This window comes from Beta vulgaris, chromosome 8, assembly GCF_026745355.1.
Source record: "Beta vulgaris subsp. vulgaris cultivar EL10 chromosome 8, EL10.2, whole genome shotgun sequence".
Lineage (NCBI taxonomy): Eukaryota > Viridiplantae > Streptophyta > Magnoliopsida > Caryophyllales > Amaranthaceae > Beta > Beta vulgaris.
The window spans coordinates 5,914,237-5,940,075 of record NC_079209.1 but is presented as its reverse complement, the minus strand read 5'-3'; the positions used below and the strand labels follow the sequence as shown (position 1 = coordinate 5,940,075).

General features: G+C 36.7%; 1 protein-coding gene across 4 annotated transcripts; it reads left to right on the top strand.

Moving 5' to 3' along the window:
- The first annotated feature begins 1,176 nt into the window (after positions 1–1,176).
- Positions 1,177–25,839, top strand: LOC104900795 (sister chromatid cohesion protein PDS5 homolog A). Of its 4 annotated transcripts, none has more exons than XM_019251143.3 (33): positions 1,179–1,612; positions 5,564–5,767; positions 5,867–6,048; positions 6,313–6,439; positions 6,544–6,759; positions 7,067–7,283; positions 7,361–7,506; positions 7,586–7,725; positions 10,979–11,128; positions 11,238–11,286; positions 11,387–11,578; positions 13,021–13,203; positions 14,653–14,807; positions 14,883–15,009; positions 15,114–15,263; positions 15,377–15,436; positions 15,821–15,957; positions 16,037–16,154; positions 16,248–16,382; positions 16,497–16,696; positions 17,635–17,794; positions 18,433–18,579; positions 18,854–18,934; positions 19,188–19,805; positions 19,907–20,014; positions 20,144–20,223; positions 21,032–21,083; positions 21,286–21,372; positions 21,477–21,508; positions 22,050–22,109; positions 22,186–22,352; positions 24,490–24,842; positions 24,929–25,839. In XM_019251143.3, the coding sequence occupies exons 1-33, from the start codon at positions 1,520–1,522 to the stop codon at positions 24,965–24,967; spliced, it is 4,965 nt and encodes a 1,654-aa protein (XP_019106688.1). In that variant the 5' UTR covers positions 1,179–1,519; the 3' UTR covers positions 24,968–25,839. The 4 variants fall into 4 exon arrangements, 2 of the variants coding, with proteins under 2 accessions (XP_019106688.1, XP_010686617.1); XM_010688315.3 differs by having other exon boundaries at positions 1,180–1,612; positions 21,474–21,508; XR_008967214.1 differs by lacking the exons at positions 24,490–24,842; positions 24,929–25,839 and having other exon boundaries at positions 1,177–1,612; positions 22,027–22,109; positions 22,186–22,275.

Sequence of the window (25,839 nt, the reverse complement as noted above, 5' to 3'; positions counted from 1 at the left end):
TTTTGAAAATTCTCATTGGCAACCATGTGATCTTATTATATGATAAAAAATGGCCATTAACTATTGTTATTTTGCAAACGTAATCTTATGAACTATAAAACTGTTAGTTTCTTAACTTTCATTTAAAATTAATGTCCGGCATGCAAAACGAGGCGGTTTCGGTTCTTTTTCAATTTGGACCTCAACTTTGACCCATAAGGGACAAAATGACCACCAAACCTCAATCGAACAATTTTCTCGACGCACAAAACGAGACACATAGTTAGGCATTTTTAGTTCTTTTTTGCTTAATTCGACCTCAAAATGGACCCATAAGGGTCAAACTAAAGCCATGTTCTTTTGAACTTATTTTCACTTATTTTCAGTTCTGTTTGGCTCAGTTCAATTTTCAGTTTAGCTCTATGCAATACAGTTTTATCCTGCATTTCAATTCAACTCAGTTCATTCTAGTTCAGTTAAAATAATTCCAAAAGAATAACCCTCGAACCTTACTCGATCGATTTTCTTAACATGCAAGCCGAGATACACAAATCGAGGCATTTTTGGTTCTTTTTTACCAGTTTCGACTTCAAAATTGTCCGCTAGAAGCAAAAATGACCTCAAAAAGCCTAACCGAGTGTTTTTTCCGGCACAAAGAGTGACAAAACTCCGAAACACAAAAATCGAGGCATTATTAAATGGAAAATTAACGGAAGAATGTTTTTTTTAGAGGAACAAAAGAATGGTTCATAAGGTTATAGTTACACCATACACGATAATTTAAGTTCATATTTGATAATTTAAAAAAATTCATGACTGTTGTGGAACAAAAGGAAACTGAAAATTATAGAGTGAAAGATAACAGAGAAGTGATTTCAATTCTTCCCGTTATTGTGTATTGCTACTTATGGCAAAAATCATATTTATACTATAAGAAATATACTTCAAGCCAATATATGTACATTACCCTAATATATAAAATTTAGGAAAAAACTTACCATACAGTAAATATATGACATTTACTTTTTGACTTCACAACAATGACTACAAAAAAGAATTTTTAAAAGTACATGACTACCAACGAGAATTTCCAAAAAAAAAAAAAGAGTCAAGGGGGCAAAGATGGAAAGAGAAAAAAAAAGGGAGGAGAGCATGTGAGCGAGATAAAAGGTAAGAAAGTGGGAGACGGCATACAAGTAAGTCAGAGGTAGTAGTACTCCTACTCCGTAGTTGAGTTACTAGTTTGTAGTCTCGTCTCGTAGTTTTCTTTTCAGTTTTGCGACTTAATTTCTTCGAAATCGAAACGCAAAAGAAAACCCTCAGTCCTCAGACCCAGACAAAAAACTAGTAGTTCACCCAAACCCAAAGTGTGAGTCTTTTCAGTTTCAAAACCCAGAAATTCATAAATTCATACATTCAGATTTACATAGAGATACAAAATTCTCAATTTCTGAGATTGAACAAACTGAAAATGGCGTTTTAGAAACAAACACACAAACAAACAAAATCCCCAAACAAACAAAAAGAAGAAGAAGAAGAAATGACGCAAAAGTTGGAGTTGCAGCTCAAGGAGCTGGGATCCAAGTTAGAAACTCCTCCTTCGTCAAAAGACTCTCTTCTCAAGCTCTTCAAGGTTTGCATTTTCAGCTCTTTTTTATTCTTAAAATTCTCTAATTTCTCCCGATTTAAGCTAATTTCCTTGAATCTAAACTATGTTTTAATGTTTTTTCTTATTTGTTGGAACGCAAGTTTATACTTTATGAGCATATATGGAATTGTTTGTTTTGTTTAATTGCTCTTTTTTCGTCTTTTCTATTGCAATTCTCTGACTTTCCTTACATGCACGAACCTAACTTAGTTGTTTCATTTAAGGAGGCTAGGGATAGTAAGTTTAGGTTATGTTGGACATGGAATCGTTTCGTATAGATTTACCCAATTAAATTGGGTTCCTTCTTATGTAGAATTGTACTAGAAAGAGAGATTCCTTGGTGTAAAATGTTGGGATAAGGGTATTTATCTCAAGAATTACCAACATGTTGACCTAATTGCCCATTTTGGTGAGATGCTATGACATATTGTTATAGAATTGTGTAGTCGGACGGGGTGTAATGGTAGTATAAACCCCAGTATTTGTGGTTCTTGGAATGTATGGAGTTTCAGCTTTTATGGGAACTGGATTGGGAGAGTGCTATTATTTAGTTCACACATTCTAGAATGCAATTTTAAGAGGGAGGAGTGAGATAATTGGGTAACACTGATTGGATAATTAGTATTACTAATTCCTAGAAACAAAAGTTTGTAATGGGATACCTTCTTTTATGTTATCTCTAAAGAATAGGGTAGAAGAGTGTGCAACAAGTGTGAATATACGGGGACTTTGGAGAGAGAAGAAATGAAGTTTCTATACGGGTGCTTTCTTTGCAATCATTGAACAAATGTGACTACAAGAATGAACTCCAATAGGGAGGGTGGGCGGGGAAAGGGGAATTGTAGATCCGCCTAAAAGTATGAACAGATAGGGGTAATTTCCTTTCTTGGTGTCACCCACCCAGCCTCACAATCGCCACCAACTTTTGCAGAGGGTCATGTGTTCAAATAAGTTCTATACCTCTATCACATTTGCTTTATCCTTTTATGGTTTGCCAACTTTTCTATCTATTACCTTAATATCGTCAAGTTCACAACTTCTCATAAGGGCAACCGCTGTTTTCTCATAAAGGCTTAAACCATCTAAATCTTGCCTTTTGCTGCAGATCTTAAAAAGCTTTAATACCCATCTTGTTTCTTATAACTTCGTTCGTGTTTTCCTTTTCCCTTCCGTTAAGCTTGAGCATCTATTGGGCATATCTTGACCAATCATCAATCAATCTGTTAGCACTTCCAGAATAAGGAAACACAGGACTTGAACACGGAATCAATTATGAAATATCGCCATTTTTCTTCAATGTTGCATACCCACTATCTTTCTTTTGATATCATAGTTTATTTTGTTTCCCCTTTTGGTAAGTTTGCACATCTAACAGATCTTTTCTTGGCCACCATCAATTACTGACTTTGGACTTAATAGGCCAACAATAGAGCAGGAACTAAATAGTATGAACGTAGAACCAAGTGTGATGTGAATAGTTTAAAAAAAAAGGCTTCATTGATAGGATTAAATTCCTATCCACTGTAGTATGTTTCCTCACACCTTCTACAAGCACGACATCTCGTCTCATTGCAATTTTCAGTTTCCTCTCTATTTAAGGAAAACATTTTTCTTATCATAGAAAGAAGAATATTACGAAACTAGGAAGATTGTTGCTCCTGCATGCTTACTTCTATGGGCTATATTTAACCCAGTATGGACTGAGGAGACCCTGCCACCTATTACTTTGTTGAATCTTTGAGTTAAGAGGATTAAAGCTAAACTGAAGCAGGGAAAGACACCCTAGACACGTGAAAAATACTCTTGGCACGAAAAAAACTTAAGCACAAGCATAGGTTTAAAATGTGGTGAGAGGAATTGGTAGGTATTGAAGCGATACTGGGATCTTGGTCAGAGGTACAAGCCTAAACTTGGCTCAACATATTAAAGATGTGGCTGACAGGCTGAGGAGGTTTACATTCTATTATAGAGGAATAAGGATCAATGCTAGTGGTTATGCTTGAATTTCAAGAGAAATTGGAAGTACTTGATAGAGCTTAGAGACAACAACAAAACCTTAATCCCAAAATGATTTGGGGTCGCCTAACATGAATCTTAGTGAGGAATTGTTTCTGTGACACAAGAAACGATAAAAGAGCAAGAATAAAATTCAAATAAAGAATAACGATGAAGTAAAAATGAGGGTATTAAGACGAGAGAAAACAAAGGAACCAAAAATACCGATTGAGGCATTAAGAGAAAATCAAAATATGGGAATATGAAAATAAAATTTGAGAAAATTATATATAAAAGGTAAAGAAAAAAAAAAGTGAAAGAACTTGACAGATATGAGAAAACCCTAATAGAAAAATAAACAAAATGTTTTGAGGGAAGAAGTTTGTAAAATACAAGGAAAAACGTAAAAGAAATCAAAATGGTGAAAAACAAGTTGTGTCTTGGGCGTAAATTTATTGAGGTTAGAGACAAAGAACTATAATTCAAGGTGTTATCTTGAACCTTTGATTGGCCAGCTTCTTCATGAGCTTACATGCTTTGTCTTCGATAGCTAAGAGAGTTCATATTACCATTCTTTGGTTTTGCTGACTTTGTATTTTTGAAATAGAAATGACTCACAAATTCTGTAAGTCATTCGAATTGCAGGATTTTACTTCATCGATTTTGTTATTTAAGGATACGATTTTTCTATTTAGTAGGCTTAAGGTTTAGCTTTTCAAGAATGATATGAGAATATTGGCTTATTTTGATAAAGAAACCATGTTTTAGTTATAGTATGAAACAGAGGCCTTTTACTATCTAAGTAGCCTTCAATATTAGATACTTACCATATTGGCTTATTTTAATAATGAAACCATGTTTTAGTTATAGTAGGAACAATTTCTTTTACTATCTAAGTACTATTCAAGAGTAGATACTTACCATATCATTGCTCTTGATTTTTCAATTTGGAATTAATTGATATTAGTTTGGAGGTTGAGGTTCTTCGCCAGTGATTGCTCGGGCATAAAGCTAGACTTTCTAGCTGTTCATACCCAAAGGGTGATGCCAAGTTGCCAACTGCCTAGTGGACATGTCCGGGATGTTAACTCTATTCTTGATGATGGAAGATGCAGAGTCTCATTGGTTCACTGGATTGTCCATTCTCCTGTCTAAGTTCTTAAACATTTTTGTGCCGTTTCTTGATAATTCGTTTTCATGAGGGATAAATCCTTTGTCAACACAAAACTATGAGGACCTTAAAGGCGAAAATTCTCCCACCAAGATATAACCAAGTCTTTGAAACCATCCACTTCAACAACACATTTTCTAATCTGAAAAGCCGTCTAACCTCACATCACTAGTAGACCTCATGCAAAAGACAGGAAAGTGACCTGAGGTGATTTTGGGAAGAGTGGATTGGTGGGCAAAGTAATCCTCCCGCTCAATAGCGAAAATATTTTTTTTTGCTACGAGATAACATGGGATTTTCTTCATGGCTCGACCTGGAAAAATGTATCTCCATAAAATTTGCCACGCCTGCCGCCTGGAATAATGAGACAGCACTTTGATCTCTTTATTACCTTTTTATCCTACAATCTTGTAAATAAGAAGATGAAGTTGTTTGTAGTGTTAGAGCTAGTAATGCTTTCTCTTATACTGATTCTTATTTTTTGTTGTTGCACCCATCTCATAGTTATAATAACAACCCCTCACTATGCATCTCTCTCATTCAAGTAGACACTTAACTGATCTAGACGAGAAGAGGGGTTACTTGGACAAAAATGTCTATGCATCATGTTGTTTGATAGTATTATTAGAACAGTCAGCGTTGATGTTTGTCTTGACATTCTTGATTGATATATGCTTTTTGTATTTGCAGTTTTTTTTTCTTTTCCTTGTGAGATATATATTTTTTTTTTTGTGGATTCCTGGTGATTCAATATGCATTTTGTTGCTCAGCAAGCCATTACGGTTCTCTCCGATTTGGAACAATCTCCACCAAAAGCAATATTGGAGTCAATGCAACCCTTCTTGAAAGCCATTGTCAGACCGGAGCTGCTGAAACACCAAGATAAGGATGTTAAACTCCTAGTTGCTTCTTGTCTTTGTGAGATCACTCGTATCACAGCACCTGAAGCACCTTATAGTGATGAAATTCTGAAGGTCTGCTATATCATGAAGTTATTTACTTGATAAACTTAGTCACTGTCAATTTAACTGGCTAGAGCTAAAGCTACCTGTCTGCTCCCTTTGATTCTGTAGGATGTTTTTGGTTTGATTGTTGGTACGTTTAGTGGACTCAGTGAGACAAGTGGACCATCATTTGGAAGGAGAGTCATCATTTTGGAGACCCTTGCCAGATACAGATCATGTGTTGTGATGTTAGATCTTGAGTGCGATGATCTAGTTAGTGAGCTGTTCAGGACATTTCTTGCTGTTGCAAGGTATGTTTCAACCGATTGATTACTAAAGAGACTATTTTTAGATGTATTTGACTTGCGAAGCGCCTTTCTGTTGGCTTTTCTTTTATCATGCTGGATTACATATTCATGAAAGTTTGCCGCTTCCAGCGTATTTTATATCTCAAAACTCAAATGGGATCACAGAAAGCTTTTTGTACTTGCAATCAAGAATGATTTGGAAGGAACTACTCATATAGCTGTCAGTTGTTGTGATTATGACTGTAACTTGACATGCTATTCATGCAGGGAGGATCACCCAGAAAACGTTGTAACATCAATGAGAACGATTATGTATTTTCTTCTAGATGAAAGTGAGGATATATATGAAGACCTGCTACTTATTTTGCTCTCTACACTGGGACGAAATAAAAAGGTGGGCACATTTTATCTGTCATTGATGAACGCTGGCTAAAAGCGTACTTCTCTATATTTCTATCTTTTTATACCAATCCTATACGGTATGTCTTGGTGCTTCAGGATGTTACAGATGCTGGAAGGAAGCTTGCAATGGATGTGATACAACATTGTGCTGCTAAGCTTGAACCTGCTGTGAAGCAGTTCCTAATATCTTCAATGACTGGGGAAAATTCTATGAAATGTGAAATCGACTACCATGAAATTATTTACAACTTATACCGCTGTTCACCTCAAATTCTGTTAGGAGTTGTTCCTTATTTGACTGGAGAGCTACTGGTAATTGCAGAATCATGGCTTGTATTCTGACGGATATTTTTACTTTGTTGCACTTCTTTCATTACCTGTGGTAGCTGTTGATACTTCTTGGACACTACTGCCTTTGCATATATATGCTCATGTCTTGTGCTTTTATTACTTTTTCTTTATGGAATGTGTATCCACCCTTGCTCTTCTCTCTCTGTCTCTCTCCCCCTCTGCTGGTACATTTCTCATACCTTTTCCACCACAATATTAGCTCAAGTATCCTGTAAAAATGCTCCCTATTACTCCGTATAATGATTGTTACTCTTTTCTTCACAAACAGAATGACCAGTCAGAAGCTCGTCTTAGAGCAGTTAATCTGGTCGGTGAACTTTTTGCGTTACCAGATTCTGCTGTCTCTGAAGCATTCCAATCTGTTTTTGTGGAGTTCTTAAAGAGGTTAACCGATAGAGAAGTTGAGGTTCGGATGTCTGCCCTTGACTATGTAAAAAGATGTCTCCTTTCAAATCCCGCAAGACCTGAGGCTGCACAAATATTTGGTAAAACCTGCCTCTACTTATGAAATGTTTACCATTTTAAAGAAGATTCTGTTGATTTACAGTTTAATATTCTGTAGCTGCCCTATGTGATCGGCTCTTGGACTATGATGAAAATGTGCGGAAGCAAGTTGTTGCTGTGGTGTGCGATGTTGCTTGTTATGATCTTAACTCTATTCCAGTTGAAACTGCCAAACTAGTTGCAGAGCGTCTTCGTGACAAATCAGTAATTAATTCTATCTCTTTGCATATCCTTAGTGATGATGTTGACGTGTTTTCTTATTGTTTTAGCTTTGGTTGTGCAGTTACTTGTGAAGAAATATACACTTGATAGACTTGCTGAGATTTACAGGCTTTATTGCTTAAGGTGCAAAGAAGGCTGTACTAATGAATATGACTGGATACCTGGAAAGATTTTGAGGTGCTTCTACGACAAAGACTTCCGGTAAGCAGCAGGGTTTGAAATTTATGGTGCTGTGTCATTAAAGCATGTATGATTTTCACTGCTAAAGGATATCAGTTGATAATTCAAAGTGTTATTAAAGCACTCGTCTTCAATATTCAATACTATACCTTTTATTTCTGCGATGCTATTTTAACTTTCCATTTGGCCAGGCCTGGATAAGACGGCCTTTTTTTTACTGTTTCTATAGATGAACCTTTCCATCGTATCAAAAAGAAAAAAGCACATCGCTGTTGGGGGTGTGATCCATCTCCTGTAACTTCATTTATGAATTTCGAATATTTAGGAAAAAAGAACTATGGGTAGATTATCTGTGCTGTTTGCTACAGTGGGTTGACTATTGGAAAACGGAGGAATCTGACGTGTTTTCAGGATAAGTTGCTTATCCATCCCATATGTGTTAATGACTTATGCTGAAACAAGAGACCTCTCTTCACCAAGATGGCATGTATTAGTTGAAATATTCTAATAATTGATGTTATTGTGTGTCAAAGAAGAGGAAAACTTCACAATCTATGTTAGTCTTGATCTTAATTATATTATGGTTGTTTGAGAACCAATTATCATATTTACTTGGGGCTTTATCTCCTTTGCTTGACTTTTTATTGATAAGTCTTAATTCTTTTTAAGATATTTTGGCCTTTATAGCAGAGTTGGTTGGTGTTGCATGTTGTTATTCGATATCAGCTTGTTGATGTTAGAAAATGATGCCCTAGCGGCCACCACCTTGTGATAAAAACAGGGCATAAGATGGCATAAGCCATGCGTTTGAAGTAACTACTTTGCGTACCTTGAAGATTTTGTTTTTAGTGGAAGTATACCGAGAGCTTAGTCATCCACTTGGGATATTTGATTTTTACCATTTCATGTTCCGTTTGGCTGAGAAACCCCTTGGCTTGACATGGAGAGTCATATTTGATTTGAAGATCTATCATCTCATGGAAGCTCAAAACATTTATAGTGTTCGGTACCAGAGTATCTAACCACAACCAATATTTGATACGGATCTTGATTATGCAAATGAGAACGATAACCAAATTAAGGCTTTTTGTGTTTGGATGTGGATAAGGGTTTTAAATATATGGAAAACCCTAAACTGGCTATGAGATGCAACTTCTTTTAGGGATTTTAGATTGAATACTGTCACTCTAAATCTTACATTAATGAGAAACACAATATAGTTTTACCTTCACGCTTGAATTCGAAAGTAAAAAAACTATGCTAAACCTAACTCACAATAATTAAATCTCGTTTCTCCATATGTGCAACACTAAGTCTATATTTATAGCTAAGTTACCTAATTACCTTGCTCCGTATTCCAGCAATGAAAAGGAAGCAAAACATACTAGCAAATGAAGAAACCCAATATATATCCTTAACTAATTAATTAATGAACTAAATCAGTTTTATAATTACCCCTTACAACCTGAATCAAGTCAAGAGCTGAGACATGGCGAAATTACCTAAAAGAAATCCAACATGTAAATACCGGCTTCAAGAGTAAGTTAAATCCACATTTGTTTCCGATATAGCAATGAAGATAGTTTTAAGCCCAACAAGCTATACTAACAATTTGTACTTTGATCCGGGCTTGGATTCTCATCAAATTTGTTGTGTGCCGATGTCGATACATCATGCTGCCATGACAAGGATATTGCCTCATGAACACAGCTGAATGTCCATTCTATAGGAAACCTTGATGAGAAGGTTGAAATAATTGTATAACATATCGAGTGTGTATGCAATGTTCTTTGATCCATGAAAGGCGTCGCAGTTGACGAAATTTCAGATAATGAGTGAAATAATTTAAGACCTGTCAATAAGAGGTGGAATTCAAGATCTAAAAATCAAGATGTTGGGTGTTGGGTTCTTTCTTTGGGAGGATGCAATGAGTGATCAATGAGTAAATCTTTTAATGTTGCAATTTCTGGCTGTCATAACTCGTATCCTAGGTGTTCTCTGATTCTGAAGACAATTACTATTTGGGTCTTTGTTAAGGATTTGAGTAAATTATTCTTTGTGATATTGAAGAACCAGCAAATTTCGAAATTACTTAGAATAAGAGAGAATCGGGAGCATTTAGAGAAGATCTTAAAATGGGAATGAGGATGGTAGATATTCGGAGGTTAGGTGGCCTGCATGAAGGGGAGTAAGGGAACATATGGAATGGAAGTACTTGGAGAGTTGGAGTTGGGATTTGGCATGTGTAAGGAAAAAAAGAGCAAGGAGGTTAAGCTTGCAGTTTAATGCTGTTTCTTTGTGAAAATTATATTCTTTTGTGTATCTTTTTATTTTTATTTTTTATTAAGTTTAGAATAGCTTTTATTTTTTTCAATGTTATGTAGGTGAAGCCTTTTAGGGCTTTTAATATTTTTTAAAATTTCTAATATTCTGCTAGCCGGCTGACCCCTGTATCACATTCCACAATCAGGCAAAAAGTCTGTATCGCTCAAAGCTAAGTCGAGAGAATGTAGTATGATGTATTGGACCATACCAACAAACTTTGGGCTTGATCCTTGCTTTGTGTTCTGGGTCTGAAGCTTGTTTAAGGAGTAGGCAAGGAACTAAAAGGTTGGAGGTATAAAAACAATCCAAAATTGGGTCACTTGGAATATTGATACACTTGAAAGAGGCATCCTTAATTAGGGTTTAAGTCATTCTTGTAGTGATGTTTGGATTCTGATTGAGTTCCTGTCCTCTCACAATTCTATTTGTTAATTTCTTATCCATGATGTTTCCTTCTACAAATTACTCCCTCAATCACCTAAGCCTTTTGCATTTCTTGTGGGCACAGGTATTAAGGAAAACTTTGTGATGTGCCTTTAGTGAGTAAAGTAAGTGGCGATTAAAGTTAATTGGTGAAAGGGAAATAGAACGATAACGAAGTTATAACAAGGAAATGATAGTGTCAGTTTATCCGGTGGACGCAATCCATAAAGGGAAATGGAAATGTAATTGGGACGAAATAATAAATAGGTAACAGTTTGGGGGACGGAGGGAGTAATATAATTCTTGTAAATCTTTGCCTGACATGTGTGGTAATGAAAACTTGTTCACCTTATAGTGTATCTTCAGGTTTCCTTATGTAGGTGCTGATAGTGTAACAGCAATCCTTATATAAATCCTGCAGCATACACATGCTTTTGTAATCTGCCTCCAATATTTTTGGTTCAGTGCAGTGTTCCTTTAATGAAAATCTTTTACTATGTGCTCAGCTGGTTTAATGTACTTGCAGCTCAGATGCAATTGAATCTATTTTATGTGGATCACTGTTTCCAGCCGAGTTTGCAGTCAAAGAGATAGTTGGACTTTGGATACGAATATTTGCAGGACTTGACAAATTTGAGGTCAAGGCTTTAGAAAAGATATTGGAACAGAAGCAAAGGTAGGTCTTTATTGCATTTGCTTATCATCCAGGATTATGTGATGAAAAAATTGTTCAGTGCGAAGGGTTTGCTCTGCATTTAATTACGATTCTTTACTATAAACTGAAGGTTGCAACAAGAAATGCAGAAGTATCTGTCTCTTAAGCAGACGTACAAGGTTTGTGACAAAAAAACAAGTAGTATGTTTCTGTCGTCAGCTAAATGTTCAGTAAGATTGTAAAGTAAATATACTCCTTAAGTCTTTTGCCTGAATGCAGGATGCTGATGCAACTGATTATCAAAAAAAAGTTGTCCATTTGTTCCGGGTCATGTCGAGGTTTTTTATTGATCCGTCAAAGGCCGAGGAAGGCTTTTTGACTCTCGATCAGCTGAAAGATTCAAATGTTTGGAAATTGTTACCGGGCTTACTTGATCCAACTTCTAGCTATCATCATGCTCGAGCTAGTCAGGTGATCCATGAGATTTAAACTATCAGAATTTAGGAAAAGTCTTATAGTGGTCTTAGAAAAGTCAACGTCTTTTTTTTTTTTTTTTGAAAGAGAAAGAGAAAGTCAACGTCTTTTGCTTCACTGTAATCTAGTCAATCATCATGCTACAAACTGTTATCATCTGTTCGTATAAGCTGTTTACGGTGCCCTTTGGACTTAACTGCTTTCTTTCTGGCTGGCTTGATTTATCATGATGACTAGTGCTTTCTGTACTTATGAACACGAGTTTAGAGTAGTCCTGGTTGTTTTTGATCTTCCTGCATGAGCTCTTTGATTTATTGAATGTGCTTTGATATCTAGCAAAGAGGGAATTTTTTATTTTATTTATTTGTTTATTTTATTGTGATGGCTCCACCCCTTGCTCTATTGTGTCCACGAGAGTGTTAGGGGGATATAAATGCAATATATGGAAACCTGTGAACACAATGGAAATCATAACAATATATGGTTTCTATTAACTGTTTTTGCCAAATCTAAAAATGAATTCCATCTCTAAACATGGAGAAAACTCTGGACTGCACTTTCGTTTGTTTCTTTTCTAAAGCCCATTTTCAAGTGTAGAAGGGGCTGCATTTGTCATTTTACTGTTGTGGGGAGCATGATCTCTACATCTTTTTTCTTTGTTTTAGGTTTCCCCTCAATGAACTGTCTCATATATTGTGCTTTGTTTCTTCTTGGTGTGGAGTGTTTTGTGGTTTCATCTGTTGGCTTTTAGAGATTTCATTTTTGAAAAATGAGTTTATGGTGGTTTTCCGTCTAACCAATTTCAATTTTGATCTTCTTAGTGGTGATCTATTGCTTAGTAGATACTTGTTTTTGCGCACTGCTGCTAGTAATGTTTTGGATCTTCTCTTTGAGGGTGTGTTGACATGTAGTGAGGCACATAGTAAAGTTCCGTTGTTATATTGGAAACTTGTGAACGCATGTTGCTTTCAACTGTTAGGGTGTATTTGTTTGGTGTTTAGTTTGATCATTGCTGCAGCCTGCTATTCGTTCTCTAGATAGGTGCCATATGCCTTTTGTTTAGTGTTTCCCTTTCGCTCCCGAAAACACTTGAATCTTGAAGTGACAACACTATTAATATGCATATAAAGATATGAATATTTAATTCAAACATGTTATAGATCTTAATGCTGTCTCTGGAGATCTGAACTCTTGTTTGCTAGCAAATTACTGCAGCTTTCTTGTGCATGTTAATGTTCAAAATGTGTATAAATATTTCAAGTTGGAAACAGCCTCTCTGTTGTCACAGGGGTAAAGGCTGCATAGATTGAAGTTCCTTCATTTTTCCATGAAGGAGAAACCCTTTAGAGGCTTTAGGGTAAATGTTTGACGAAGATGATACAGAGGTTGCAGTTAAGTGACATGAAATGAGCTTATTCATTATATTTGTAAACCTGCAGGAAGATCTACTTAAGATTTTTGGTGAAAAACACCGGCTCTTTGATTTCTTGAACTTGCTTTCAGTGAAGTGCTCATACGCGCTTTTCAGCAAGGAGCATGTCAAAGAATTTCTGTTGGAACTTGCAATTCAAAAATCTGCTGGAAACACAGAGAATTGTTTGTCATGTGTCAACATGCTGGTGGTAAGATCTCATATTTTCTAGGCCTTTATTAGCTAGATGTCTTTGCTGTGTGTCTAACCATTGATGGAGTTTGAGTTTGTCTTTTCCTTCTCGTGCCTTTTCATGCTGTTATTGGCTGCTATCTTTGTCAAATAATTCCTGTTTGATTTACGTATTACCTTTTTTTTTTTTTTTTTTTTTTTTTGGTGCGGTGACTTATACTTGTAAACACAGCAAAGACCAGATTACCAGAAACTAGTAAATCATGATTGTCATTCAGAGGTGCTTGTTTAATATGCTGGGTGTCTATAATTTGAGTTAGATTCTTAGACTGATGTCATGTGTATTATGCTAAAACAATTACAAGACCGTTGTCTTCATAAATGCTGCACCTTTTCCTTACTCTGTCCAAAGAGGAGACAAATGTTACTAAAATCGCGAAGCGGATCGTACAATTCTACGTTGCAGATAGGACCAAACGACTTGTATCAGTGTTAGAACAGTACCCAATAAAATCGCTGTTGGATTGTTAGAATCGGTCATAGTAATAATCATGCTTATAACGGGAAAAAGGACCTAATTTCTGTTTGTTAAACCCTCATGGCTTGGGCCCACTATAAGTTATTGATCTTTTATGTTTCACTTGTAACAATATAATAAAGTTAAAATTAAGTGCCTCGAAACAGTTTTTGTAAAAAATGAAATACGTTGTTTTATCATTCATTACTCATCCTGTGCTACTTTTCCTACCTCTTTCTTCTTTCATTCTTCTTTGTACCACAAAAATTTGCGTCCTATACTAGAAATTTCTTTAATTTCCTCAATTTTAATACAATTAAATGCCCACTTTCCCAACGTAACTATCATTTGTGATCTTTTGTTGGCAAAATTTTTACCAAGATTATGTTCATGATACACAAATTGTGTTTTCTATCAAAATTGTTGTGAATTATTGACTAATATGGCTATTTACCTGCTAAAAACTCCTATTTTGCTCTTTTTAACTTCCATTATGAGTTTAATTCTAGCATATCAGCATCTACTCCATTATTTGTGCAAAACTTTTTTGGATCTTCTGATCTTGCAGTCCTCCGCCGAGAGAGTATATAAAATTAAACGAATGGATTGGTGAATTGAAATCATCATGTATTATAAATTAAATAAATGGATAGATGAATCAAATATATTTAATTTAAAGAAATAGAGAAAGTAGAATGGCGGCTGGTCAAAGAGAGCCCAACGAGAGAGAGCAGGATGGCAAGGAAATGGGTCTAATGGTTTATGTAAGTTGTTAATACTTGGAGAATAGCTGCATACAGACTCGTTATTCGACTATATTACAGGGAAAAAAGAAAAGTCATTGCTGTTCTCATTATGTTTCATTACTTATCTGCTTGACCTTCCTAATTCTTGAGAAGCTGTGTTATGGACCTGTGCATGTTATACATATCCTGTTTTGATGCTTTCCAGATCCTGGCAAGCTATATTTCTTTCTTATTCACTGGTAGCGAAGAGGATTTGCTAAACCTCCTTAAAGATGACAATGAAATTGTTAAAGAAGGCATTCTGCACGTCTTAGCAAGGGCTGGTGGAACCATCCGAGAACAGCTAACGTCCTCAGCTAGGTTTAGCTCTGGCCTTTTTTAAAATTGAAACCGATCTGGTTATGAAATTCTTTGTAACTTGTTGATTATATGCAGTTCTGTAGATCTCATACTTGAAAGACTATGTTTAGAAGGGACACGAAGGCAGGCTAAGTATGCTGTACATGCTCTTGCGGTGATAACAAAGGATGATGGGCTCCGGTCACTCTCTGTTCTGTATAAGGTGTTAATTTATGCCTCATGTCATGGCTGTAATAGATTTGGCTTTGCTGCACTTGATGTCATGTAATGATGCTGGATAGCTAATCTCTCTCATTTGTTCTGCAGAGGCTGGTGGATATGTTGAATGAGAAGGCTCATTTGCCCACTGTATTGCAGTCACTGGGGTGCATAGCGCAGACTGCAATGGCAGTTTTTGAAACTAGAGAAAGTGAAATTGTAGAATTCATTACAGGCAAAATTCTGCAATGCAGTAAGGTATGTTGATTGTAATCTTGCACACCTTGATAGCCTCTTTCTTGATCTGCTGAGTGCTGGTAGTAAAGTAAACTTGTAGTGTATTAATTTTTTATGACTTTGCATGCTTCCAGAAAGGACAAGACAAACGAAAAGCACGTTGGCGGGATCAGAGTGAACTTTGTCTATTAAAGGTTGGTTAACAGTAGATTTACTATATAGTCTAGATTCTCTAGAATCTAGTTCTTTTCTTTTTCCCTATTTGTCTTAATTGTAGTCTGTTCCTTAAAGTTGTTCTTTATTATGTATTATTCCGTCCTTTTCCCTCCCTTACCCTACCACACGGGTCCACTTGGCCTATGAATTACCACCCAAAGGCTTAGAAAAACTCTCTTATCCAAAAAGTTTAAAATGACCACTTTGCACTAACTCCCTCCTTTTTTTCTTGGTTTTTGTTGCTGCGGTAACATGAAAAATCTTTTTGTTATTGTCTCGAATCGAAGGTGAACACTTTGTATCCTATTTCAATGAATGTGTATCCTTCTCTTGTCAATCTTTGGTCTCTTTTTTTTGGCCAGATTTTTGGTATTAAAACATTGGTAAAGAGCTACTTACCCGTCAAGGATGCTCATCTTCGAGGTGGAATTCAGAGTCTCATAGAAATTCTTAGAAACATGCTTACTTTTGGAGATTTTTCAGAAGAATTAGAATCAAGGTATGGCTGATCATTTAGAAGGTCCATATTGTTGTTTGTACAATCTTTCTGCTGTATTAAATATTGATGCCTTTTGCAGTTCTGTAGATAAGGCTCACTTGAAGCTTGCTTCTGCCAAAGCCATACTTCGCCTCTCAAGATATTGGGAAAATAGTATACCCGCTGATGTCTTCAATCTAGCTTTAAGGACAGTTGAGGTGGAAGCTTTAGCTAATAGATATTTTTGTACTTATTTTTTCTGTCGGCATCCAAGATATTTTTTCACGTTTTGTATTATGACCATTACACAGATAAATTTCCGTCAAGCTAGGAAATTGTTCCTCAGCAAAGTTCATCAATACATAAAGGATCGCATTCTGGATCCAAAATATGCTTGTGCTTTTCTGATGGATATTTTCGCGTCCAAACATGCAGAAGTCGACGAGGTATTAATCACTAATATGTAACTGTATCTTTTGACGGGCCTTATTTCCATTTCTTCTTAGCATGTGTGAAATTGTCATTGTAATTTACTTAAATTCGTGCCACGTGACTTGCAGGACAAACGTACTCTTGGTGATGTTATACAGATGTGCCGTCAAATCAAAGCCCGACAACTTTCTATGCAATCTGATGCTAACTCTTTAGTGCTTTACCCAGAATATATACTTCCTTACCTGGTCCACGCTCTTGCCCATCACCCTTTGTGCCCTAGATTCGAAAAATCCATGGATGCCAAAGCCTTGGAACCTATATATCGGTATGTTTGACTGAGAATATATGGTTTATGTGTTATCAGATTGTTTCTTTCTCTCCGCTGTACATAGGTTATGCCTTTGGGGAGAGAATAAATCATCAAACCAGAATTTTTTATGTTGTCTGTTCTTACATTGTACTCTCCTTATATTTATTGTTCTGTAATTTACATTGGACATTAGCAAGAAATAATTTTTTACTGTCGTTCCAATTTGTGTAGGAGTTTGAATTTGTTTTCCATGAGAGGCAGGTCTAGTGGGGTTTTCTGTTTGTGTTATGGGTACCATGCTGGTTGATCTTATAATTGTTCTCCAATAGGGAGAAAGTAGTTTGAAATGTGATATATCAAGCTCTGGGATTTGAGAGCAAGATGTTTGCTGTTCACTCGTTTGTACACCTCACTAGTTAGTAGCTACAAACAATAGTTCAGAATTAAATGCTTATCGTGCAGTGATGTGGGTTTTCATGTGTTAAAACTTAAAAAATGTGTTTGAGCTTCATCATTGACGCATGAGTTGTAAATGATATTTACCTTGTGTTGTGCATTTTCAATATTTCATTGTGCTTCCCATAAGCTATAAATGATCTATTCACTCTTTTATTTGCTCCTGCATGCTGCCTTCATGTGAATTCCATTCTTCAAAATATAACTAAGTTGTATGCTTGGAGCAGATCAATAGATTTCTAAATGACCATTTGCTGCTATCTGCTTCCAAAATTTTCATGCTCCTGTCCCTGATTGTCTGCAGCCCTCTGCCTGTTTAAAGTGCGTGTTCATAAAGAAGATTAGACTTTATGTTTACTTTATGTTTGCTCACTTGTCGACCTCTGATACTCATTCTAGTCTTGTGATCCTCCTTTGCTCTTTCTGTAAGTTGCTAGCTTGTTCCATTTTTTATAACATGCATGCTAAGTCCATTAGTAATTTGTTGATTTTACTAGAGTGCTCTATGTGTTGCTGTCAATGATTTTGCATGGCGAGGAAGATATCATTCCTGAAACTACTAGCTCTGAGAAGGAAAAGGATGTTTCTCCTGCTGTTGTTTCTATCTTGCAATGTATCAAGCGATCAGAAGACGTGGTTGATCAGTTGAAGTCAAAGGTAAAGAGGAATATGCCCCCTTGATATATTGCTTGTCTGTTACCCATAACCCAATAGTTAGGCCCTAGTATGAATCCAACTTGCTAAGGCAAGACTGATTAATGAGTCCCATTCATCTAAGTTGTTGATATAGTTTCTCTGATAAAGACGCAAAAGGGGGGGGGGGAGACTAAGTAGCCCATGCGATCAGGATAGAGATAGAATGAGAAAATAAAAGAGTGGATGTAACAAGGAGGGAGAGCACCCATGAGCAGAAAGCCTTATGTCGCAATTGTTGAGAACTCGCTAAAGAGAAAATTATTGCATGTCTTTTAGGATGGAGAAGGTATGTTTGAATCTAGCCCAAATGAAAAAGGGGTAAATACTTGAACTAAGTTGCACGCGTAAGTGGAATTCCAATGAAATTGTTGGTGTTTTATTGCATAAAAGAGGACCATGTCTTGAGACATGCTAAACACAAAGGTGGAATTCGTTGGAAGAGATGGAGCATGTGTTTCACGATGTTCGTGACCTTTGGGCCAGATGTACATGAGTAATCGTTTTGAATTGGTTGGCAGTCTCTGCTGGACATGCACAGATGTGAAGTAATCCTATGTGGAATGAGATCTGAGGCTGTTCTTTTACTCTTTGAAATGCAGAATTCACATGCAATTTCTGAACTTGGGATGTTGGTCATCAAGCGCTTATCTCAAAAATCAGGTGATTTACAAGGTGGTGATGAATTGGTTTCTTTACCGTCAATGCTGTATAAACCAAGTGATACCAAAGATGAAGCTAATGCTGAGGTACACATTTCAAGAACCATGGACACGTTTTTTCTTTTAATTCAGCATGCCAGGGCGTTTATTAGATATTTAGCTGAAACAGAAGTTGGGAAATGTTTTTTTTGAAAAGATTTTATCATTCCTTGTTGCTGTTATTAGTTCCTTTATGTGCAATCTCGAAGTTCATTTGTTACTAGAGTATGTATTCAGTGTTTTCATGGTTTGGAAGCTGGCTTTTGTACTGCGCTCTTGTTATTCTATTACAGAAACTGACAGTGTTGTCTTCTGCTTATAGGCTGCTGATGTACTCACATGGTTGGCTGATGATTCTGTGTTAGCCCACTTTGAATCACTTACATTTGAAGTCAATGGAACTGTATGTACCTATGAAGTTCTATATATATTCCAAATGCAATGTTCTTTTTTTCTCTTTTGATGTCACAGTAAGCTTTTATATTCAAATTAAGTACCTGGATGCCTTGCAAGCAACAATTCTCTTCCTAGGGGGAAATGTTCTACCCAAAGGAGTGGTGCCCCTTGCAAAGTAAAGGGTACCTGACTCCGGTTGAGCCTAAATGCATATATCTACCTTTGCTTAATCATTTGTCCTCTCATTTTGGTCATTGTAGGTTCACATAGAGATCCCCCAAGATGAGGTTTTGGAAGATCTTGAAACAGAAGGCAATGAGATTCCTCTAGGGAAACTGATTAAAAGAATCAAATCCCAGAAAAATAAGGCAAAGACAATGGTAAAAGGCGAGTCTTCACCAATAGAAATTAAAAATGAAGATGTTTTACAAGTGGTAAGAGAAATTAATTTGGATAATATGGGATCCTCAAGTAAGATAGAAGCCAGCAATGGTCATGACAATCGTTTGACTAGAAAATCGGAAAGTGAAGATGAAAATCCGAGTAAGAAAAGGAAGGAAAATGATGCCAAAACTTCTACACCCAAGCGTCGAAGATCATTAACAGCGAGGAGTCGTTCCAAATTTTCTTCCTCTGCAAGTGCTATTAAGCCCTCTGCAAAAGCTAGCTCAATTGTTTCTCCCTCTACGAAAGAAGAGAAGAATCGCAGAGAGTCAGATTTGGTGGCATCACCGGTTAAAAGGAAAGAGAAGGGTCCCAGAAAGTCAGATTTGGTGGCATTGCCGGTCAAAAGGAAACATAGCAGCAAAGGCAAAGGCTCCAAACACGAGGACACAGAGGGTCGTAAAATTGAAGAGTCTGATATCTCTGATCAGAAGGTGAATTTGCTAAACTGCTCGGCACAACTTCGCGATGTAGTTATATTATTTTACTAAAATGACTTTGTTCATAGTTGATACACGTTATTCTGACTGTGCAGAGGCCCAAGTTGGCAGACAATAACAAGAGGGAAATTGTCAGCAATGATAAGTCTTCTGTTGGATCTGTCAAGAAAAGAAAGAGCAGAAGTGTTGCTGGTTTAGCAAAGGTTACTTTCTTTCCAATACTTTGAAGAACATAAATATCTGGGATCTGAGGCTTCCCCGTTTCTGAAATGTTTTGCCTTCCTGATACAGATGAGAATTCCACTATCTAACATAATTTTTATCTTCATCAGTGTACATCAAATGCAGATGATGGTCCTACTACGGATTTGATCGATTGCAAGATTAATGTTTGGTGGCCAATGGATAAGCGGTAAGTGTCTAGCTAAGATTAAAATATAAATATTGTAGAAATTAGAGGACGAATAGTTATTTACAGAATTCTGCATGTGAAAAGGTTTGTGATCACTCTGCATGCTGAGAAGGAAACTGCATGTAAATCCAGCGTCATGGGATCAGCAGTGAGTGTTTCATCAATGAATGCATGAGGTCAAAGCTGTGTACAGCTGTAGTTGATTATAAGTTTCACCCTTAATGAGTACAGTGTAATTAACGTTTGTTTCTTGCAAGGCTGAGCTTGCCGACCTAGGTTTTCCTTAACAGTTCAAGTTCATATTCACTACGTATGGTTAAACTGGAGTAAGAATCTGGCACAGGATTGTAGGAATGTTAAGCTCTTCTGGTTGTAATATTTAATTTTTTCAAAGTAGCCTTATACTTCTTTTCCTCCCAGAGACTGAGCTTACCTTGGACTGCTTAGTTAGAAATTAGAATATGGAACTGGAGGAGGGACTTGTTAAGAACACTTCAATGTGCGTGCAAAATCTTTGACATCTCTCCCCAAGATGTCTTTGTATTCCTGTATATGGCCTTGTGCACCCATCTTAGATCCTGCGTTTGGCTGGTACTAGAACAAAATACGAGGACTTTTCTCCCTATGATATGTTTTTGTATGTTTTTCGCATACCTTTGTGGCTTTGTGGGACTTGTGCACCTTTCTCATATCCTGCATTTCTTTGGCACTAGAAAAATATTTTGTGCGTATGAGACATTCACATTCTGTTGATTAGGACTTTGTTTTGGTGGATAAATAGCTCAAGGTCGGTATATTTGTCTTACAGGTTTTATGAAGGTGTGGTGAAATCTTATGATCCTGAAAAAAAGAAACATGTGGTGAGCTGTTGCTTTATCTAACTTACTGTTTCCTCCCTCCCTCCGCTCTCGTTTTTCATCTTTTTCCACTGGGCTTTTCTTTATCTTTCCAACATCGAATATTTTACTTTCCACCAAAGTTTATATAGAATTTGATGTTAGCTTTACGTTTCTGGTGATGCTTCTCTCATGGCGGCATTTGGTGTTTAATTTTATGGCGAAGGTATTATATAATGATGGGGATGTGGAAGTGCTCTGTCTAGGAAAAGAACGCTGGGAGCTCATTGATGATGGCCATAGGCCTAAAAAGGTATGTTTCATTATGTTGAGATTTATACACCTTATAGTCCAATATATTTTTCGCTTTCCTTGAGTAGAAATTTCTTCTCACCCTTTTTTCTTCACTTGCAGAAGACAAATACTAATAAGAGTCCTGCTAAGATGATGTAAGTGTTTTAATGTTACAATCCTGATTGTTGACACAAGCTTGAGGCTGTGAATGGGTGACTTTGAAGCGATTTCTAAGGGTAGTTAAAAGTAATAAAATAATTTAAAGTGCAAGAGAGAGGATAACAAGATAGTGAGAATGTTAGGATTCAGAGAGGAAAAGGTTTTGATTGTGATCGGGAGAAGCAGAGTGTAATATAGTTTCCATTGCGTTTGACATTATAAGGGGAACTTTTGGGGATGTCCAAAATTAGCACTCCCTCCATACCAATTTTGTTGCCACAAATTCCTTTTATGGATGTCCCAATTTAGTTGCAACATACCTCCTGGTGATTTTTCTCTCTCTACATTTTCTTTAAAGCTGGACCCCACTTTTGCCCACTCTTTTCTCACTGCATTATAACTTGTGCCAAATGTTTTCTTTTGGTAACTAGATTGGGATGGGTTGAGTAATAGCTTAATAGGTAACTTTATTCTGGGACGGAAGTATAACAGGATTATCTTGTTTTTAATCAAGTTGCTGCTTGTGAGTTGTGACAGATCACCCAAGAAAAAATTTAAGATTTCAGATCAATCAAAACCGAAGATGTCAAACAAGAGGTTAGAAACATAATATGTTTACTGATACATATGCGGGCTTGCTGTCTATACTTAACATTCATCCAACAAATTGCAGATCTACTAGCGCTAAGGGGAAAAGAGCTCAGAAGAAAACTTCTAAAACTGATCGGAGAGAAAGTTTAGAAGGGAAGGCTGCTAGTGCTTCAGAGGATGTAGAGAACAGATCTGATATATCAAATGCTGAGCCAACTGTTTCATCAGGAAGTGATGGACTTGAGTCCGGTAATGTACTTATCCTTTACCTGCCTCTTGAACCTCTTCATCATTAACACAACTTAGCGAAATAAATGAAATATACACACAAGAGAACATAAGTCGTGTTTTACGTGAAAAATCTCTTCGAGGGTAAAAATCAGTAAACCACAAGGAAAGAGAGTTACCATAAATCATAAGCTAACATCTTAGTCTCCTATTGACGAGTGATGACAACCGCTATGAGACCCGTCTTTCCCTACCAACCTGCAACAACCATGGGAACTGCGGACAAAGAGAGACATTCCTCCTGACATGCCATATACTAGGTGGGATGGTCCTCCTTCAGCTGAGGCCCCCTATACAATTTAGATTTCATGGCTCATGCTCTCTTGTTGGGTGAAACCTTTCTTTCAATATCGCTTTCTCTATTTGTAGATTTTTATTAAAATCCAAACACAATTAAAAATACTCATCTAATCATAGTCAACTTCCCAATTACTATTAGGTATAATTTTATGGTTACTGTTTCAATAAATCTCCCCTTCTCCATATTATTGCTCTATTACTCCCTTCATCTTATATTACTCCCTACATTTGTAGGCTTTATAGGTTTAGATGACAAGTTAGTTGGTTATCAGTTCTTTTATTGAAAAGGTAGATGTGATAAGAGTTGGCTGGGTATTATTCTATTTGTAGGAGATAGAGTGGTGAGCCATGTTTGAAATTTCAAAAGATTAATATAATAATGGGCCATGTCCATGTGGCATGTATAGAAGTGTAAAGAGTAATGTAGGATAAATAAAAATGGAAAATGTAAAAGAGAGATGTCGGATGGAGGGAGTACTCCTCCGTTCTCTTTTAATAGTCACACTTCCGTTTAGAATCATTCTTTTTCCCATTTAGGTGATATGATCCACTGATTTTAAATTCTGTTGCATTTAGCACTATTTTGCCTTCTTTTGACATCCTGTCTCTGGCTTTCCCACTTCCTCTCACGTTTTTGCTGTATTTGCCTTTGTTATCCCAAAAAGTGAGGTGTAATTATTAAAAAAGAAGGGAGGGAGTACATGGTACCCCAATTTCCATCAACATTCATACCACATCTATATTTTGCGTGTATTTCCATGAATAATACGTCACTTTTAAGAGGTTTGGCACATCCCATCTCTGGGGACTTGGTCCATGTTCAATTGGGCATGGCCCCCTACGTCATTATACCCCATGCTTTCCTAAGATAGGATTTGCAGAATTGCAGGTGGGTCTCCCCCTTACCAAAAGAATATGTCTTTTACAGACCCCAAATTCCATAAATCTTGTGCAATTTTGTTGCTACTTCTTGCCATGAAACATCTATTGAAGATTGAACTGATCCAATTAATCATGAAATGTCTGGGCACCATGGTACGACCCTTCCCCTAGGCCATAGCTCGACAAGCCACCGTCACATGACTTCAGGGATCTCATATGTTCTTGGGTGAACACCTTCTCATTACTATAGGGATCTCTATCTGTAGAAGTCTCTGGAAAACCAAAGGCAACTGACAAATTATTTTACTGTTTCCTGACTGTAGTCAATAACAAGGTACTGTATTTTTGGATGGTAATTATTCTAACAGCAAGTCTTCCTATTTGATCTTGACCACATGCTTGGTGCAAGATACAACTTACTGCTGTTTGGTTAAATTATCAATTCAGTCAGTACATAACAGACAATGATAGCATACCAACTTGCGAATATTATTTCTGTGAAATTTTTTGAACTTAAAAAGTACAAAAGAGAGTATCAATAGCAATAGCAATATTAAGAGAAGTCAAATTCTCAAGTTACTTCAATTGTCATGAACAACCAGAAAGTAGCAGACTAGTTAAAGTAGGCAACCTAACTAAAAAAAAGAAGCTAGAGTCCGGGGGGGGGGGGTGTTTAACATAACGCATAAATTGACTCATCGTCTAAGTTTTAACATCCAGCTACTAACTTATTTGCTTAGCTTATTGCTATTGACTATCGTTGCATCATTCTAATTCCTAAATACTAGGAACTAACATACAACTAATTTGAAGCAATATTCCAACAAAAATGACGCTGTTGGTTTGAGTTTTGTATTCTCTAATCTAACTGATGAAGTATATTCTCTCTTTTTCGAATCCTTCCCACTTTCTCCAGGTGATGTTGAGCAGGACTTGGATGATGTTCCTGGGATCCAGGAATGTCGTGTGGAAGAAGAATTAAATCTTGCCGGAAAGGAAGAAGTTGGAGAGGCTGCTCAGAATGACACAGAGGATTCTGGTGAAGAAGCAAGTCCCAGTTCAGAAAGTGGGCAGATAAAAACTGGGGAGACTAGTCCACAAGATTCTCACATTTCTGATATGAGTAAATCACATGAAGTGGATAAAAATATTGAGAAACCCAGTGGAATCTCGCAGGAAGAATGTGATGAAGGGAAGCAGACTCAGGAAGCTGAGAGTAATCTCACACCACAACAAACTGATGATGACGATGCTGATGACGAGCCCCTTGTACGTACTTCCTCTAGCTGTTTATCTTAACTTTGGAGAACTTTGTATCTTACCTTTATTATTCTGATTGACGATTAATGATTCAGAGTACATGGAAGCGACGGGTTGCCAAATCACATCAGTAAAAAAAGGTTGTTTACCAGTGTTCGACTGCACCAACTTTCATGGAGAACAGAACAGGATTTACCATGCACCATGGACATGCTATCTGTTCTAGTTAGTAGTTACCGCCATCTTCAGATCAGATGGAGGAAGAATTCTATCTACAGCTGCTGCGTCATCTGCCCTGAGCTTCTTGCTTGCATGTCAGCAACTGTGGTAAATCTCAAGTGAATTCCAGACACTCATTGTCGAGCATTTATGCTTCTTTGACAGTGAGGTTGGTCTGCATGGATGTGCTGGTGTGTGTGACTATTGATTGTAGGCAAAATTTGTGGGTCATCTGTACAGTTATAGGCTGTTTGATCAGTCTTAATCAATGTAATGTAGCATGGGAAATGTTCATGTGCATTGTTAACAAAGTGTCTGGGCATTCATCTTTACTTGTACATAAACTATATTGTATAAGTATTTTGTACTGCTTTTTGCAGATGAAGACCACCATCTCCTGCCAAACTTTAAGCCTAAGACTTGTGCATCTGTTCCTAACATAGTGTAATTTCTTGTTTGTAAGAGTATGTCATACTTCTGTTTTGCAAGGTGGCTTTACCACTGGATTGTATCATTTCTTGGGAATTGCTTGATGATGGGATATCTGCAATTGCAGCTGATTTTAGGGTTAGGGATTTGGCTAGCCTTATTTTGATTTTTTTAGGTTGATCCAACTGTTAGAATTGAGAGAAGCATAGGGTAGAAGGGTATCAAACTCTAGAATAAAATACTTTTTTGAGTTTTGATATTTAGGTGCACCTGTTGTTTGAGGTAAAACTCTGATTATCAATATTAATCATCAATATGTATTGTTCATTATTATAAATTATTTCATTACTTTTATATA